General features: G+C 50.4%; 2 protein-coding genes across 4 annotated transcripts in view; one reads left to right on the forward strand and one right to left on the reverse strand.

The window, feature by feature from the left end:
* Bin3 (bridging integrator 3) overlaps positions 1-2,867 on the forward strand; it is a 40,686-nt gene extending 37,819 nt beyond the window's left edge. Inside the window, exon 9 of the mRNA XM_036199231.1 lies at positions 2,058-2,867. Within this exon, the coding sequence (XP_036055124.1) occupies positions 2,058-2,204 (147 nt within the window). The 3' untranslated portion in view covers positions 2,205-2,867. The remainder of the gene's footprint in view (positions 1-2,057) is intronic.
* Positions 2,868-3,095: 228 nt separating this feature from the next.
* Ccar2 (cell cycle and apoptosis regulator 2) lies at positions 3,096-18,466 on the reverse strand. 3 transcript variants are annotated; one of them, XM_036199199.1, is made up of 21 exons: positions 18,285-18,466; positions 17,349-17,439; positions 17,067-17,158; positions 16,563-16,654; positions 16,250-16,364; positions 15,954-16,083; positions 15,678-15,774; positions 11,010-11,129; positions 8,682-8,904; positions 8,490-8,603; positions 8,020-8,183; positions 7,476-7,647; positions 7,030-7,257; positions 6,717-6,935; positions 5,994-6,138; positions 5,388-5,470; positions 4,909-5,055; positions 4,687-4,798; positions 4,411-4,599; positions 4,090-4,295; positions 3,096-3,878 (listed from the first exon to the last, which is right to left on the reverse strand). In XM_036199199.1, exons 2-21 carry the CDS (start codon positions 17,404-17,406, stop codon positions 3,834-3,836), a joined length of 2,751 nt encoding a protein of 916 aa, XP_036055092.1. In that variant the 5' UTR covers positions 17,407-17,439; positions 18,285-18,466; the 3' UTR covers positions 3,096-3,833. The 3 variants fall into 3 exon arrangements, with proteins under 3 accessions (XP_036055092.1, XP_036055091.1, XP_036055090.1); XM_036199198.1 differs by lacking the exon at positions 18,285-18,466 and adding an exon at positions 17,733-18,256 and having other exon boundaries at positions 3,132-3,878; positions 5,388-5,467; XM_036199197.1 differs by lacking the exon at positions 18,285-18,466 and adding an exon at positions 17,733-18,256 and having other exon boundaries at positions 3,132-3,878.
* Between the last annotated feature and the right edge of the window lie 348 nt (positions 18,467-18,814).

An 18,814-nucleotide genomic window follows, 5' to 3' on the forward strand; every position in this document is an offset into this window, starting at 1 on the left:
ATGTTGTGCTGGAGTTTCTCTTGGGCGTCCTCCATTGCCAAATCCACTTAATCCCAGCCCTATGATGGACAAAGTTCCTTCTTGTTTAACCCTTTACCCCTTGAGTTCTTCCTACATTCAAGCAGCAAGACCCCAGGCTGCATCTTTAGCCACCCTTTAACTGGGCAGGTCTTTTGCAGAGGTGTTTGGGGGGCCAGTAGAGTGAATGCCTGAGGACACAACGGGAGACCTCCATTAGCAGGAGACCCTAACTCCATTAGTAGGAACCCTAACTGAGCTTCCCAGGGAGGAGTCCTGGACCAGCTCTGAGATTCTGGCCACTAGGTATAATGCTCCCCCTAGTGGAAAGACAGTGGAGTGCAGGCTAGTATGGGAGTGGCCGCCCGAGAGAAGACACGGCCCAGTGTCTCCTCCACTGGGGTGGAGGGCCCAAACGGGATGCTGTGCTGCTCCTGCTCCCTCCCCATTCATCTTCAGGCAAACTTTAGCTAGGATTGTTCTCCCCACTGGCGTGGTGGGAGAGCCAGTGGTACCAGAGTGAGGAGCAGGTCTCCACGTGGACTCCCGCAACAGGTCACAGGTGCTGGCTCAGGACCCCAACACTAACTGGTTCCCAAGCTAAAGGTTTCCTGTCCCCAAGCTCTGCCTGCCCTGCTTGTCTTGCCTGGACCTCTGGTGCCCTCCAGTGGACACCATCATTTCCTTGTTGCTCCCTTGGTCACAAAGGCCTGAAAGGTCAGAAAAGCCTGATTCCCACTTCCCAGCCTTCACTTTTGGGTGACACCCAAAGCCATGGGCTAGAATGCTTGACATCAAGAAGTCCAAGCAAGGTTTCCTGGAGCCTAGACTTGCTAGTGACCCCTGTTTCCAGTCCGGTGCTCTCTAGGGAGTGAGGCTGAGACAGAAAGGGGCTGCTGTCCCTGCAGACAAGGGCCACCCTCCAGCTGCCGCACCTTTGTTTGGATGAAGAGTGGATTTAGAGGGGAGATGTTGGCCTGCCCTCTTTTGCCATGACACCTACCTCTGCTTCCAGTGACCTTTGTCCACCATCCCCACCCCAGACCCTTAGAGGAAGCCAAGCAGCAGGGTAGCCAGTGTTGTTTACCACTTTCCCTGTGCCAGCGTCCTCCTCAGGCGCGGCTGCGGCGGCGGCTGCTATTAGTCATTGGAGAAGTGAGCATCCCAGTGACTCACCAGGCAAGGAATTGGGGGCCCCCAGCTGCGGTTTCTGGGGAGACTTCCTAGGACACCTCTCCCACCCTCTGGTCACCATCCTCCAGTTTCTCAAATGGAGGACGACCCTGGAGACAGTCTCAAAGTTGAGGTGCTTGAAGAATAGAACGTGGGACACTTTGATGAGTGTGTGCTGTCATGTCAGGGAGTGGAAACTGAGGCAGAAATGGCCTCTGACCTCTGTAGAAGTCATCATCTACCATCTGGAGAAAGCCCTCCACTCTTGGACCTGTCACTCACACCCCCTCACTGGGGCTTTTCATCTAGGCAGCTTAACCTGGATGCGATCAGGAGCGAAAGCAGGGAGAGGTGGAGTCTGGGAAGCTGTCACCTCCCTTGACTTGACTTCCAGAACCAGCTCTCAAGGCTTGGGGAACTGTGTCTGCCATGTTCTTTTTCCATGACAAATAACCCCTGGCTCCTTCTAGCTTAGGAAAGGCAGTAAACCCAGGCCTGCCCTCGGCCACCTTCAGATGCATAGTCCCCTTTCCATACTAGCTGTTTTGGGGAGCCAGGAGTTTAAAGGGCCATGCTTCCATCACAATCCCACCCCCCAAGGAACTACTGACTCCCCTACTGTAAACCTTTCTCTGCAGTACACGTTCCCAAAAGCCTCAGCTGTGGTTCACCCATCCCCAGGCTGGCGGGTGATAGAGTGAGATCTGGGAGGTGGTGATGGAACAAGGGAGAGCCCCCAACCCGCTTCAACAAGAAGCAACCCATAGCCCCAGACTCCGGCCCTGCTTGTACTCCGGCTGCTTCAGAGTGGGTGCTGTGGAGAACCGAAGTCCAGTGCCTACCCACAACTCTGTCTTCTTCCCCAGGTGGTGTACTACTCAGAAATGCATAAGATCTTCGGAGACCTCACCCAGCAGCTTGACCAGCCAGGCCACTCAGACGAGCAGCGGGAGCGGGAAAATGAGGCCAAACTAAGTGAGCTCCGAGCCCTCTCCATCGTGGCTGATGACTGAGCCCGTCCCTCAGGAGTCCTCAGACTCCTTGGAACACAGATGACGTCTCTATACTCTTTGCTGTTAGCAGGCATGGACTCATGGACCTCCCGATGGTCTGCCAGTTGGAGACAGGTGGCCACTATTCTACCTTGCCAGTCCTTCGACTTAAATGTCTCCATTTCTTTGAGCCTGATATTGGGAGCCTCACAGGCTGCTGTTACCCACTGCCCAACGCTGATAAGCTATGTAGAAAAAACCCCAGGGGCCTGTTTACTTCCAGAACCGTCCAGAATGTGCTATCCTGTCTGGCCAGCAGGAGCTTCAGCCTTTAGAAGGGTCTGTGCTTCCTGTGTAACTTGGGGGCCTTAGCTCTACCTCCAGAGGACCTACTCTAGGGAACCCACCATCCCCTCCCCTCGTGACGGGACGCTTCCCCTGGGGAGCAGAACTCTGGTCCCTCTGCTGCGGTAGGCCCCTCATGCCAACATAACCCAAGCTGGTCCCCTGCAGGTCCAGCTAGGGACAAGCCCTGGGTGTTTAGCTTTCCCTGGTACACGGACTTTGTTTCTAGCTGTCTACTACACAGAATGTCATACGTTAATCCACAGGCCTCAAAGCAAGGCTTGTCTTACCTGTGTTGTTGGAATTTTATTTTCAAGTAAAGTTTCCAGTAAAACATTAGTGTGCTATAACTGATGCCATGGGGGAGCTGCCACAGCTTTGCCAGAGCCCTGCCAACTTGGCAGAGGGCCTTCATTCAGTCACAACCCGTGGCAGCTCACTGCCTGCCTGCCTGCCTTCTAGAGCCTTCTGGAGCCTTCTGGAGAGAACTGAGGATTGGCAAGCAGGGAGAGCACAGGCAGCTTGGAAAGAGAGGAAAGCCACAAGGACACACTTGGTTTGTTTTTGACTTTGGTTTATTTAAAAAACAAAAAGCCAAAAAAAAAAAGAAAAGAAAAAAAAAAAACAACAAACAACTTTATATACAAAGTCAAACTGAAACCACGGATTATGGAAAGAGGCAAGAATTATGGGAAACGGAAGAGGGCTGGGCCAGAGCCAATACCACATTCTGAACACAAGAGCTAGAGAAGAAGTGCTGGTTCTTCTGGCAAGTTGGGGGGGTGGCTGGAACACAGTGTTCTGTTGGCAACCTTGACCCAACACCAAGTGCTTCCTAGCATGGGCTCCATCACCTACGGATGCTGGAGCCTACAGGACTCGGGGCGTCGAGAGGAAGGACATTCTGGGCTGTGCCAGGCTCTACACCCGTTCCTTCCATTTATTGGCATCAGACCTATTCCAGGCTGGAAATGCCTTTTCCTCCCATCTTGCTCTAAAGTGGACGAGGACAGGAGACAGCACAAGACTACAAGGGCCCTGGAGAAATTCCGAGGTTGAGGGCAAAATGACAGTCTAGGGGTGCAAAAGATGTTGTATTTAGTTGTAGCTGGAACTGAGGTTCCGTACACATCCATCCACATAGCACAAACCCCATTCTGATAGCTTGATCACCCCTGCAGAGGCTGAGCACAAACTCAGCCACCTCTGCTGTGGCTCCCAGGCTCTGCTCCAGCTGCTTTCTGGTACCCAAGAGGCTCTAATGTATGTCATCCGGCTCCATCGCAGACCTCACTAGACAGCCACTCAGTTGCTGGGTGCTGGCTCCTCTTTCTCTACCCAGCTGTCAGCCTGTGTGAGCACACGTAACAATGGTGAGGATGAGGCTTCTGCCCGTGTCCTACACTAGAGCACAGAGCACTGGGAGCAGCTGAGTCCCCTAAGATCCCGGGGAACGGAGGACCAGTATGGCAAGGAAGGGCTAGCGCTCTCCCAGACCTCTCCAAACAGACACTAGCTCTACTCTGAAGTTCTTGAGGCGGCCACCCTTCAGCCATCCTACCTTTTCAACCATCCGCTGCATCTCAAGGTGCAGCGGGGTCAGGCGTCTGCGGAAGTCCTGCAGCTGCCGCTGAAGCTGGTTCTTCTGTCGTTCCGCTGTCCGGGCCGTCTCCTCCGCCTCTACCAGCCGGGCCCGCAACTCCTGCACCTCTGCTGCCAATGTCTTATTTGTTACTTCAGTGGCTGAGAAGCGGTTATGGCTCTCCTCTGAAAGGGGAGGACATGGCCGAAAGGCTCTGCTCAGTCCACTGGAGCACTAGCCAAGAGCCCGAGGCCTAAGGAGTGGTGTCCCTGAGTCCCTGTGACATCTGCACTCACTCACCAAGCTTCAGTTCCAGTGTGTGAATCTTGTTCTCCAGGTACAGGCGGCCACTGTCTTGCTGCTCTGCACGCTGTAACAGACTCCCCACGTTGATGAGGCTGCCGTTGTGTGGCACCAGGCCTTTGTGCTCTGTGGGGGCAGCACCTGGCTTGGTGGTCTTCCCTGAAGGGGGCAGTAGATCCAGGTTTCCTAGAGGAGACATGCATGACCTTAGGAGGAGAGAGTAAGCCACCATGGAGGGCCCACTCCCTACAGGCCACAGAACTCAAGACGTACCAAAGAGCACCTCTTCCGGAAGCCCGTCACCCAGCACCTCGGCACGGCTATACTGAAGACTCCGGTACTGGCAGATGTTCTGAGTTACTACCCGACTAACCAGCTGCTTGGCCTGTAGAAAACACAGCAGGACACCTACTGGCCACACACTTGCCTCCCGGGGACCGGAAGCCAGCCAGAGCTCTGGAAAGGCCCTCCAGAAGGACAGGTGGACAGAACTACCTGCTCAGCACTGAGCTGGATGCCCAGTGTGAGGAGGACCCGCTCCAAGTCCCGCCGGTGCAAGTAGCCACACCAGTTGGCATCAAAAAACACAAAAGCCAGAAGGCAGTCCAGGGGGAGCACAGCTGAGGGGTCCAGCTCCTTTGGCTGCAGAGAGCAGAGAAACAGGCTTTACAGACGGTTCTCAAGGCCGCAGGGAGCAGCACATGCACAGCCGCTCACAGCCGGGCCTGGGCTGACAGCAACAGGCAGACCTCCCACGAGGCTTAGGCTGGGGCTTCTGTGGGCACATTCCCAGAATGCAGTGTGTTCCCTAGTCAGATCCCTCTCCGATCCACCCTCACAGGGAGAATGAAGTCTCCACGAGTCAAGAACCACAGTCAGTCTCTGTTGTAGGGAGGAAGTCAATGGTAGGCATCGCTCACCTGGGAAAGGCCACATTTCCCACCACCAAGGCAGAGAAAGAGACAGGGTCTCACCATGTCCTGAAGAGAAGAATATTCCATCTCTGACTGGTTTGAGGCGACAGAACGAACCTCCGTTTCCTCCAGCTTTGCTCCTGCTACAGAAACCCCAAGCTTAACATGTAGCAAGGATGATGGTCTATACGCCTAAGAGCAGTGGTTCTCAACCTGTGGGTCGCAACCCCCTTGGGGGGGGGGATCATATGACCCTTTCACAGAGATCGCCTAAGATCATTGAAAAACAGATTTTTCTTTTTCTTTTCTTTTTTTTTTGTTTTGTTTTGTTTTTTGTTGTTGTTTTGTTTTGTTTTGTTTTTCAAGACAGGATTTCTCTGAGTAGTTTTGGTGGCTGTCCTGGAACTCACTCTGTAGCCCAGGCTGGCCTCGAACTCAGAGATCCGCCTGCCTCCGTCTCCCAAGTGCTGGGATTAAAAGCGTGTGCCGCCATCACCCAGCAGAAAACAGATATTTATGATTCATAACAGTAGCAAAATTAGTTATGAAGTAGCAATGAAAATAATTTTATGGTTGGGATCACCACAGTATGAGGAAGGTTGAGAACCACTGCCTAAGACGAAACTACCACAGCCAGTCCCAGAGAGTCACTACCCCAAGACACACCAAACTCCTCCTCTCCATCATCTCTCAGAAGCAGCAGGTCTGGGTCCAAGGCCATCTCACAGAGGTCCTCAGCTGCCTCACCCCGAGGCTTCTCCTCCTCTTCTCCCCCTGAAGGGGGCCGTTTGGGCAGAAGCCCATCCTCCTTCTGGAGAAGCAGACCAAGGTGGTGAGGATGAGCGGGACTCTTGTGACGCTAATAGTAACAGTTGCTAACACTCAGGTTTCAGCTGTGTGCCGGGTACTGTGTGATCCGCCATGTGCTAATGGGAATTGAGCCATACCAGGACTCAGATCACGGGCAGTTCTAGACCCCTGGGGTATTTCTCAGGAATCAGTCTTAGTTCTAGAAGCACATATGTGTACATGACAATATTTAGACAAGAAGCCAAGGTCCATTCTAGAAATGGCTAAAGACCAGTTTGTCCACCTAACCATCAGGAAATCCCAACTCCTAAGCAGTCTGACTGGCATTTCTATGCTGTATGGTTTAGCCACACTTCCTTCCCTCTTCTGGGCCACTTTCTAGCTGTGTGGCCTCATGCAGGGTTTCATCTTCCCGGGGCCTCAGCCATCCCCAACTTTCAAAGAATAGGTAACACAAGGAGCGATGCATCTGGACATGCAGAGCACCTAGAACAGTGCCTGACACACAAGGAACACGACTCACATTAAACGTTATAATGTGTGGACCTCAGGCCACCCAGGGCTGAGAACGGTACTCACCAGTGGGTTGTCTGACTCGGCAGCTGTGCCCTCATTCTGTACCTCATCCTTGGACACCTTCACCACCTCCTCTTTGACCACATCCTCCTTGGCTGCCTCCTCCTTCTCAGGTTCAGGGGGAGATACAACTTTTTCTGGAAGGCTCAGCAGCATCTTATAAATCCTATAGCCAAAATCCCTCTGCAGCATCTCTAGAAACAGCTCGGCCAGCACCACTACCTGTTAGAAGAGATGCGGGGACCACAGCATCAGGGAGTTGGACAAGGACGCCCATACCCCTTCATCACACTCATGGGCTCTCTCCTGCACTTGCCTCAAAAGAGATCCTTTCTTTTGGCCTCCGATCTTCCACAATCCCATGGAGAGACAGGTTGACACAGCCAGGATGTGCCATCACAGCAGGTTCTAGAGGAGGCGGAGGGGCCTCTGGGAGATCAGTGTCCACATCTTGCTGTGTGGTGGCCTCTGAAGTCTCCGTGTTCTGTTTAGGCACGTCTGCTTGCTCTGATGCATCAGGGGCCTGTTCAGTAGACTCTGCCTCCTATGACAATAACTCAGGTGTGACCTTCTGGGCCCTGAGATCAGGGCACCTACTTTTGAGATAGGGGCTCATGTAGCCTAGGCTAACCTCAAATTCACTATGAAGATGAGAACAACCTTGAACTGTGGATCTTCCTGCCTCCACCTCCCCAGTGCTAGAGTTAGAGGCTTGTGCCACCATGTCCGGCTTCCCTGTGTTTTCCTAAGGCCCAGCCTTACCCCCAATGCCTCCTGGGGTTGGGGAGCTGCCTCTGTGGCTTTCTGCTGGCACAGTGCCTCCCACTCCTCCAAAGTGGGCATGATGGTCCACACGTCTGGCAGGTATACCACTACCGTGTGTAACTGCCGGGGTGGCCCTGGCTGTAAGTATTGAAACTCGGCAAATCGCCACCTGTTCGCAGCAAAAGGAAAAGACATATTCACAGGTGTCCCACTCACAGACAAGTACCTCTCTTCCAATCAGCACTCCATGCGCACATGCTGCATGCCAGGAGTACAAACATAAAGCCACACGCCCAAGCCTCAGTGCCTAGGCAACAGGGAGATGCAGTAAACAGACAGCACAGAGAAGCACTAGGGCATTCAGGAGTATTGGGCGTGGCCTGGGGGTCAGCTGCCATCAGCGCTCTCAGCCATGGGCTCTCAGTCATCTATGAGCAGTTAGGGGTGGGCAGACATGAGCTATGGCAGGAGAGAACCCAGAGGGCAGAAGCCAGACTCCTGACCCCCACAGCGAGCTGGCCACATGGGAAAGGCCACTCACCACTTGGTGCAGGCGCTCAAGTCAATGCCGGTCTGGGCTTGTGCACAGCGGATGGCTGTGCGCACCAGCACCTGCGGGTCTGCCTGGGGGTCGAGGCCATCCAGGGAAGGAGACCACTCACCCCCAACCAGCACCGCCTCTTCTTCTTTCCGGCCCAGCAAAAACTGCAGAGAGATTGGGGATAACGAAACATGGCCTGCATCTCCCAGAATGAGGCAAGGCTACTGTGCATCAGGAACTGAGATGGCACAGAGTATTTAAGGCACCACCTGGGGCTCCAAAGCCATTCACTCAAACCAGCCACCTGACTCCTTCAGAGGGAGCATCTCTGAACTCCACTGTCCTCCTGTATAAAGTGAGGGGCCCTTCAGCTCTGAAACACCAAGTTTCTGTGTTAATGCTCAGGAGCTGCTTAAAACATGGCAGACTGACCAGGCAGCCTATCTCGCCTCCTGTAAGCCAGCTCTCACCTTCAGCTGCTTCAGAGGATGCTCCGGCGTCTCCCTTGGCTCAGCCATGTCATCCACAAACAGCGTGCAGCAACGGTAGAACTCCTCCAGGCCCGGGGAGGAGAGCAGCAGTACCTATGCAGAGGGAGGACAAGGGGCTCAGCCACATTCTGCCCCAGCAAGGGGACGGTCCCAGGAGCCCGGGCAACTGACCTTGGAACTGTAAGTGGGGTCACTGTCCACAGGGCTGGGCTCAGCACCAGCGTCTGGAGCTACCTCCTTCTCTGAAGAGACCTGAATCCGACTTGGGTGGTGGAGGGAAAAGGGCTGGCTCAGAGGGAAGGCTGACAGCCAACTCAAGTGCACAGAAAGGAAATCCGAGGGGACTAGGAGGCTGCGGTAACGCCGCTGGAGTTCTAGGAAGTCACAGACGGGACTGCAGGAAGACAGCAAGGGACTCCACTGAGCATACACTTGAGCGTTCAAGAAAGACAGCTCAGAGGTCGGGAGCACAGCACATGCTGCTCCAACAGAGGATCTGGGTTTGGCTCCCAGAACCTACATGGCAGCTCACAGCTGTGACTTCAGTTCCACAGGATCTGACGCCCTCCTCTGACCTCCATGAGCACTAAGCACACATGACACTTAATGTACATGTAGGCAAAACACTCATATACATAAAATAAACATTTTTTAAAAAAACTTTCTAACAAAACTGCAGGGCCAGCAAGATGCTTATAGTGGATAAAGGTGGTATCCTCTGACTCATGTGCACCGGCTGGCATGTGTGCCACCCCATCATACGACACACTAAATGAATGAATGAACAAACAAAACTGCATATAATAGCATTTCATTCTGTTTGAGAAATAAAGGCTCTAATAAAGCACCTCCCAGGGGTAAGGATAGACCCATTTGACCACTTGATTTATAAATTGCCTATAGCAAAAAAGTCAAACTGGGAAAAGAAGAAAAAAAAATCACAATACATGACACAGAGATGGTCTTTTACTTTTTTAAGATTTATTTTAATTATGTGTATCTGTACATGGGTACGTGCACATCTGTGCAGGCTACCACAGAGGCCAGAGGCATCAGATTCCTCTAGAGCTGGAGGGACAGGCAGCTATGAGCTGCCTCATGTGGATGCTGGGAACTAAACTCATGTCCTCCGGGAGAAGAGTAACCACTGAGCCATCTCTCCAGGCCCAGAGATGGTCATGGTCTTACTAAACAACTCACTAGTCAGTAACAAAAAGTTCAGCTGCCTAGGAGAAACTATGAAACCTGACAAGTCCTTCCCAGAAAAATAAACACACACAACATAAAAGCTTGCCCTGCAGATGGCTGGGCAGGGAAAGACATGAAGTCTGCCACCTGAGTTCAGTCTCTCGACCCCACATGGTAGAAAGAAAGAACCAACTCCTGAAAGTTGCCCTCTGGCCTCTACACAGGAGCCCACACAAATGAACACACACACAGGAAAAGGGATAAATGTAAAATATTTTTTTAAAGAGTGTCAAATTCGCTTCCAATTAGAAATGCAAATCAAAGCCAGGCAGTAGTGGCGCACACCTTTAATCCCAGCACTTGGGAGGTAGAAGCAGATAGATCTCTGAGTTTGAGGCCAGCCTGGTCTATAAGAGCATTCCAGAACAGCCAGGGCTGCACAGAGAAACCCTTTCTCAAAACAAAACAAAACAAAAAAAACAAAGAAAAAGAAATGCAAATCAGAACAGTACTTTTTATCAGCGAAATTATAAGGACAAGGTATATGAAGGCTGGGCTGTGGTGGCATACACCCTTGATCTCAGCTCTTGGGAGGCAGAGGCAAGAAGATCTCTGAGTTCAAGGCCAGCCTGGTCTACATAGTGAGTTCCAGGACAGGCAGGGCTACACAGAGAAACCCTGTCTTCAAAAACAAAAACAACAACAAAAGAATAAGAAAAGGTATATGAAAACAGTGTTGGCAAAGGCACAGGAAGCAAGGATTCTGCCCCCTATTGGTGACAGTGTAAGCGGACACAGCCTCTGAAACAGAAGTGGTAATAGCTATCAAAGCTGAAAACCAGGCCAGGTGTGGTGGCATGTGCCTTTAATTAAAAAACAAAACAAAAAAAAAAAAAAAAAAACTTGCTGGTACGGTGGCTCATGTCTGCAGTGCCAGGGAAGAGGTGGAGACAGGCAGCTCTGGACAGCTGAACCTGCCCACCTGTGTCCAAAGCAAAAAGCTAGATAGCGCCTGAGTAGTGATATCTGAAGATGTCCTCTGGCTTCCACCATGCACCCAAACACGTATATGCACCCCACACACACATGAACAAATGTGCATACACACGTGAACAAGACTGATTAATATGCATAACGCAGAATCTGCTCAAAGATACACAAAGTGAAAAGCAGAGCAGCGAGCCACTGGCAGCAGGTTCCCCTGGGTGGGTCGGTTAGTTTTAGAAGAGGCCACCAGACTACACATATTCTCATTTGCACTAGAAACCATTGTTTGTGCAAGTCGAAGGCCCTTCCCCAGCCTCCACTCACCTGTCCACAGTATAAGGAGTGAGATGAACCCGGTAAGGAGGCAGGTCATGTCGAGGTTTCTTAGCACCCCAGGGCTCTCCACCAGCCCTCTGTTTGCGTTTCTTTGAGTCATAGTCATCACTGGAGGTTGATCCATCACCAGAAATAAGAAACCATATTGTTACACATGCATTCAGTACATAAAGAGCTAGAAAATACCTGAATCCTCAACGTTAAGAAATGAACACCAGTAGTGTAAAGCTCAGTGACAGAACACTTGTGTAACCTGTGGAGGCCCTGGGTTTAAGTCCAGCCCTACACATACATATAAGGAGAAGCCAAGCTAACAAATATGTGACAGATTATTAGAGACATTAAAATAGATATGAAAAGGATACAATTTTAAGAAAAAAAAAAACAGCTTTAAAATAATGAGAGGCAAGCCAATGAGATGGTTCAATAGGTAAAGGCACTTGCCAGAGAGCTTGGTGACCTAAATTTGATCCCAGAACCCCTGTGGTGGAAGGGAAGACCCAATCTCTGCAAGTTGTCTCATTTCCACATATATATGCTCAAAATAAATAATAGATTAGATAGATAGATGATAGATAGATAGATAGATAGATAGATGAATGAATGAATGAATGAATGAATGAATGGAATTTTTTTTTAGTTTAAATCCTGGGGCTAGAGACATGCTCCAGAACCTTTACCTGCTGAGCATCCTGGAGGCTCTGTGTTTTAGGATTCTTATTACTACGCATGTGCACACACAAGCATGCCACAGTATACATGTGAAAATTGGTTCTCTCCTTCAACGATTTGCGTCCCAGGGATTAAACTTAGGTCATCAGGTTCAGTGGCAGGTGGGTTTCCCTGCATAGCCATCTCTCCAACCCAAGTTTTAGGATTTTTAAGACAGTCCCCTACTCTGTAGCCCAGGCTGGTCTCAAACTTACTATGTAGCCCAGGCTAGCCTTGAACTCATGGCCATCAATCCTCTAGCCTCTGCCTCCCAGGTGTTGGGAATAAAGGTGTACACCACTACACCTTGCTTAAAATAATTTTTATTTTATTTTATTTTGGTTTTTCAACACAAGGTTTCTCTGTGTAGCCCTGTCTGTCCTGAAACTTACTTTGTAGACCAAGCTGGCCTCAAACTCAAAAATCCACTTGCCTCTGCCTCCCAAGTGCTAGAATTAAAGGAATGCACCTCTGCACCCAACTCTAATTTTTTTAAGTAATAAAGGTAAGTATTTTTAATTGGATAAAAAGAAGTGGGGGGGGGGGCGCCGTGGCTGAGACCCACCTTCTTCTCTAGTAATTCAAGCCTTGAAAAACTATCCCAAGAAAGTTGGGGGCAGGGGTGCAGTATAATGCAAAAATAGCAAAACATATAATGGAGTAAATGTGTCCCCACCGACAACTGAATTTAGTGGCTACAATAATGATTCAATCACTAAGGCAGTCACCAAGATGATGCTTCAAGAGTTCTCGTTCTCAATGGGGTAGGCACTGAGAAGCTGCCTTGCTCAAGTGAACAACCCCACCCACATCAGGTAAGCAACCCTGAGTAGTGTAGTAAGCCAAAGAAAGCTACAAAAGTAGAACCAAGATAGGGAGCTCTTTTCTGTGGGGGTGAAGCTCCCCAGTAGGATGCCCATGCTACAGTGGATGGCCCCACACCCGTAGGCATGCAGGTAGCATTACTTAAACTCTCGGTTAAAAAAATAAAAAATAAATAAATAAATAAAAAACATGAAGGCAAGAAGGGGTACTGGTAGGGAGATGGAGAGGGGGAAATTGGAGTATTATGATGAAGATACATTATATGTATGTATGAAACTGGCAGAGGAAATTTAGAAAATTCAGAGGAGGGAAAAAAGAGGTAGACGGAAAAGAAAAGGTTCAGGGGAGGGAGATGTGAGAAGCTAATGGGGATGTAATCCAAGTGCATTTTAGCTACGAGAGTGCGAAAGAAGAACCTCTTAAAGAAGACCATGCTACAATATGGGAAGCTAAACACATACAAACACCTTGAACTCTAAGATGAAAACCCCAGACCATGCACTTATGTGCAGAAAAAAAATAGAAAGGTCACAGGGAAAGTGACCAGGAACCCTTTTCCCATGCAAAAATCACTTCCCAAACTCCTGAATACCTTCCTAGCAACAGTAGGAAGGCTTCAAAGGAGGCCAGAACTGAACCTTTCAGTGTTACTAGTCTATGTTTCGTCTGTTTTGAGACAAGATCTTAAGCAGCTGTAGTTGGCCTTGCACCTCTAACCATCTGTGACCCCAGAGGCAGCAAGAAACATGTTAGCAGAGGAAGCTGCAGAATCCTGGCCTGTCTGAAGCACTCAGTTGCTCACGAGAGCAACCCCATGGCAACATTATCCCCTGCATCCCAGAGCTGGGAGTGTCGCATAAAGCTGAGCTTCTGGGCAAACCACCCATTTGGTCAAAGCCTTTCTAAATTGGCAGTTTTCCTCAGTGACTAATTCCTGCTGCCCCTCTTCCTACTTGGCACATTCTCACTTCTAACAGGCTAAGGTAGGTTCCCCTTCTTCTCCAAAAGCTGTAACCCTGAATCACCTTGGCCAAAGTAAGACACTGCAGGTGTTGTACAGGACCTGGCCATCAAGTGCCATGGCCAGCACAAGGCTGGAATTTAAACTCAGAGTGGCAAGCCCACAGTCACTGGTTTCCAAGGTCACATAAACCCTCAAAGTACTTGCTACGGTTCTGTGCCCAAGGCTTTCACAAGCTCATAGAATGGTGAAGAAGGTCCTTGCAGACTAAAGACCAGGAAGATGCACAGACAAGCGGTATAGGTGCAAGCCACGTACACATCTAAGAATGGAGAAGGGAACAAAGGGGTTCAGTAGTGGAGACGATCCTGGAAAAATCTGCATAGGATTCACAGCAGCCTTTCCCAGAGAACAAATGCTAGCTTCTGCATGGGGACTGGCTACATCACCCCTCACCGCCCAGCTTTCCTCAGAGTTACACCATGCTCATTCCAAGTGTTTGTCCCTTGACTGCTTTCAGCTCATACCAGCATGTGGGAGACAGGGTGGTACCCTTCCTGTACAGTTAGTTCAAAGAAAATCACAGTATGAGGGAACTTTCCACAGTGATTTTACTAGGGTCAGGGTGCAAGGAGGTCAAAAATGTGTAGTTAAATTCTGGGCGGTGTTGGTGCCTTTAATACCAGCACTCAGGAGGCAGAAGCAGGCAGATCTCTGTGAGTTCGAGGCCAGCCTGGTCTACAGAGTGAGTTCCAGGACAACAAGGGCTATAGACAGAGAAACCTTGTCTCAAAAACAAACAAAAAAAAAAATTGTCAAGATTCTGACATTTCAATCAAAGTCAGTTTCACTTTATGATTTTCATCAAAAATCAAAACAAGGCAACAAGGAGATAAAGGTAGACTAGAAATAAAAGAGTGAAAGGCAGATAATTCTACTTGTTGAAATCAGGTGATGGCTTGAAGATTCATTTTATCTCCGCTTCCTTTGCATAGGTTGGATTTTCTATTACAAGAAGCTGAGCAGTAAAACACAAAGAAGATGAGAACTTAAGACACACTGAGCATGCTCCTGGAAACTCCCAAAAGGTGCAGATGATAAAGGACCACAGGATGTCTCAAGTGCCTGAATCAACCATGCTTGCTCTACAATAAGGCCAAGAAAGCTATGTGCACAGGCCAAAGCCTGTGCTTCGGAATATACTGCAGCCTGTGTATTGTAACACTGTTACGCAAAATATACTTGAGAGAAGCCATGTTAAATTAGGAGCTACAACATTCTGCAACATTCCTTTCTTCGATGTTACTGTTTTCTTGTGACAATTCTTGGATCTCTATGTTAAAGACTGAAAACAGAACAGAAATGATTTATCTAAGTATCTGGTGCTGAGGAGAAGGCTCAGTGGGTCAAGTTGCTTGCTACACTGGGATCCCCAGAACCATGTCAAAGCTGGGTATGGTGACACAGCTGTCATTCCAACACTGGAAGGGACTGACAGGAGAATCCCCATACCTCGCTGGCCAGTCAACCTAGCCAGCATGGCAAGCTCCAGGGAGATGGTCTCTAACACAAACAAACAAAAACCAATAGAGCTCACTGACCATCAGCCTCCTGGCTCCACAGACGCCTGCACACACCTCCATACAAATTTATAGAAAACACACACACCAAGTATCTCAAAACCGAAACACTAAAAAAATGAATGATGGCATAAGCAAGCTAGGTGGTACACACCTGCAAACCCAGCACACGGGAAGTAGAAGGACGAGCATCAGGAGTTCAGGGTCATCCTTGGCTATATACTGAGTTCAAGGCCAGGCGAGCTACATAAGACCCGTTTCAAAATAAAGTATCTCTGCTGGGCAGGTGTGGGCAAACAGCCCTATAATGCCAGCACTAGGCAGGCAAAACGAGAAAAACTCTCAATGTGATGTTTTAAAATATGAACTGTAGTAAATCTCAGCTTTGCTGAGGTAGTGTATAAAGTTGTTGCTATATGTATATGTATGTTTCGGTGTGTCTGCCTTCCAGAGAAAAGGGATTATAAGGCTCTGTCTATTCACAGAAAAAGATGTTGGTGCCAACAGTTGTCAAAGGTAGGGCATGGTTCCCAGAGGGAAATGAAGTGGAGCCTCTACCCCGCCTGTTCATCCTCTTACCTTCGGCTCTGCTCCAGCCTTCCATGGGGACCCCGAGCAGGAAATCTGTTCAGGTGGCTCAGGTGAAGTGTGTGGGATGTCTGGAAGAGACTCAGAGCTGAAGAAAGGAAATGGCCAGTGACAAAATAGCCCTGAAACCCCGTCCAGCTTCCTCTTCCTCTTCCTGTGTACAGAAGTGCCCCTCTGTTCTGAGAGCATCTATAGTAAAGTAACAAGTCCTCTCCTCAGAAGTACCCCATAAAGCCACACTCCAACACGCGTGCCACTAGTACTCACGCTTCTGAGGGAAAAGTGGGGGAATTCGGTGAGGCTGAAAGATCAACTGGGGCTGAGCTCCCAGGATTCCTTGCTTCTGGCCCAGAGCTGCCACATGCAGAAGTGGGGGTGCTGGAGACTTCAGTAAGGGCTGAAGAAAAAAAATCATGAAGTTCAGGGGATCTCAGCCTTGATACCGTGGGAAGACAGCCACCCTACCCCCTCAACAAAGGGAAGGATTATGCCCAAAAGTTGGGGCACAGGGCTTCCTCCCCTCCTTCCCGTTTTCAGTGCACACACTAAAGAGAGATACATACCTGGTTGGAGAGCGTCTGCACCTTGACAGCATTCCAGGGCACTGCCTGGCCTGGGTTATATGCAGCTTTCACCAGCACCTTCTCACCCAGCTGGGGTAGTCGGCCTTTCACCACACTGCCAGGACACAAACCAGGCGACCCCATCAGGAAGCCCTGGGACAAACTGTCCTGACTGCCCCCAAGAAGCCCTTCCCATCAAGATTTCTCACCTTGCAGTAAAAGAGCAAAGCAATGGCTTTAAAGAGCGAACCCACCAGCATGGAGACAGACATGAATCCAATAACCATTCCCAAAGGGTGAGCCTCAAGCCTACCTTAGCTGAAAAAAGACTTCTTCGTCTACCACCCCAAAGTAGTCATGCAAGCTGGTAACAATGCCCGTGAAGACCCGCTGCTTCTCCCCGCCCTGCAAGAGAAGACACTAGGTCAAAAGCAAAGGAAGCCACATGAACAAAACCATGCTCTGCCACTAGGGCCTTTCTCTAGCCACAGGGCACCGGTTCATGGGTTACAGGAAACGCCACATGGAAAGCAACATAGTCTATGAAGAGGGGAGAAGCTAATTCTTCACTTTCATGCAGCTTAGATTCTCAGTTCTTTAATCCCAAAGATCTCTCCGGTGCCAGATACTAAAAACTCTCCAGTCTAAAAGATGCCTAAGTTCCCCAACACAGGTAGGTCCACTACCAGGACCCAAAACAAAACAAACAAACAAAAAGATGTTGATCAGTGTAACACAAGAAACAACACACACCAGACATCCAAACACACTAGAGTAGCCCCAACGAGAAACTCACTAGAAAGGGCATCCAACATACCTGAAGGTGCCTGGCATTTTGGGACAGGTCTGTGGCCACAGGAGGGGTAAGCAAACCAGGAGGAGGGCCCAAAAGAGATGTTGAAGCCGCGCCTACGGGGACAGAGAAGCAACCTCCAGAAACTGCAGCCTTCCACCCTCAGCACTAGAGACAGCCAGAGGATCTTGGAAACCCAGAGGTCAAAGTGGCTCCAACCAGGTCCTCAGACACTCCGGGAAACAACCAAGAACCATACTTTTGGAAACTGGGTCCAGAGTACGGCCAGGTAAGGAAGGTAAGCACCTGAGAAGTTTCGTCCTCCTGGAAGTGGGTTGATCCTCTGGCGCTTAAACTGGGACATTGGGAATGTTGTCCTTTCAAGGTCTTGGGAAACCTTCAATCAAAAAGGAAAGATGTTAACAGCTCAAATGGAAAACTTCCATCTATTACCTGGAAAATCTTAATGAAGTACACAACTTTTAAGGTGAGGAGGTGGGTCCTAAAATGGAGGAATGGAGAGGATGTAGAGGAAATGAAACAGGTAACTATGTTACTCCAGTTTGATCTCACAGTAACCTAGTGGTGGGTGCTACTGACATGCTGGTTTACAGGCAAGGAAACTGGAGCTTTGCGATCAGGAGACTTGCCCAAGGCTACAAAACCAGGTAGTGACAGAGCAGGACTCACACCCAAGTCTCCCAACAACTCAGCACTCCTTTCACTATGCCACTGGCACCCTGGCGGAGTGAGAGAATGGAAGAGCTCTGATGACATTCATTCATTCAAAAACATCCGCCAAAACACTCCACGCAGGGCCCGGAAAAAATGGAGGTGCGAGTAGCGGGGGAGATGATGCGGGCCCTCTCCCCGGAAGGCCGCCCGTCGTTCTCTCCGACCGGCTGGTGGGAAGGGAGCTGTCCAGCCGGGCCTCGCCAAGCGGCCTGCAAGCCGCTCCCTCCTCCTAGGTCCCGACCCTCGGCTCCGGCCTCCACAGCCGCCTGCACGGAGCCTTCCGGGCCGGGCCACCAAGAGGCCACCGTGGGAGGACCACGGCGCGAGGTTTCTCCTCCTCCCGCCCGCCCCCAGGGCCGAGGCCGTTGCCAGGGAGACGGAGCTTGCAGTCTGGAGGGGGGCTCGGCTCTTTCGGCGACTGGCACATCCTCACCGATTGGACCCCCGCAGCCTCGCCACCCGAGAGAGACGGAGAGGCAGAGGCGCAGCGGGAGGCTCCCAACCCACCTGCGGGCCAGGGCCACGACACCAGGGGGACAAAGACACCCGGAACCACCGCAGCCGCTGCTGCCACCACCACCGGAAACGCCTCTCCGGAAGAGCGACCACTGGTCGGAAGCTGCCACTTTCCCGGATATGGTACCTCCCTCTTCTCCATCGACCTCTCCCTTCCCCCACGCCAGCCAGCCATCCCGCTCAACTGTGGAACGGAAGTGCGCCTTGGAGATCTGATAATGCATTCGGAAGCCGAGCTCGGTGGTGTCCTCGCTCAAGTGTCCCACTAGAAAAGTAGGCTTCAGAGCATTGGTTCCTGGTTCCAAGGGCTTCTGGAACTGGAGCCCTCCACCAAATACAAGAAAGAGAAAACTACTTATATAGCTGCTGTACTCTACCCCCCCCCAAAAAAAACTACAGCAGCAGAAGAGGCAGCACCTCTATTGACTGGAGCAAGACCACTCTGGCTATTTTCAGAGGGCATTCTTCTGTCTGACTTAAGCCAATGACCCCCATCCCTATCCCTGCCCTTCTATTGACAG

Source organism: Onychomys torridus, chromosome 9, assembly GCF_903995425.1.
Source record: "Onychomys torridus chromosome 9, mOncTor1.1, whole genome shotgun sequence".
In the NCBI taxonomy this organism is placed as follows: domain Eukaryota; kingdom Metazoa; phylum Chordata; class Mammalia; order Rodentia; family Cricetidae; genus Onychomys; species Onychomys torridus.

Coding starts and splice junctions, on each gene's coding strand:
- Ccar2 (XM_036199197.1), bottom strand. CDS start 17,819: ATGTCATCAGAGCTCTTCCATTCTCTCACTCCGCCAGGGTGCCAGTGG. Junction 6,139..6,716: donor CCGAGTCAGACAACCCACTG/GTGAGTACCGTT, acceptor CTGCTTCTCCAG/AAGGAGGATGGGCTTCTGCC. Junction 5,471..5,993: donor TGATGGAGAGGAGGAGTTTG/GTGTGTCTTGGG, acceptor GGGTTTCTGTAG/CAGGAGCAAAGCTGGAGGAA.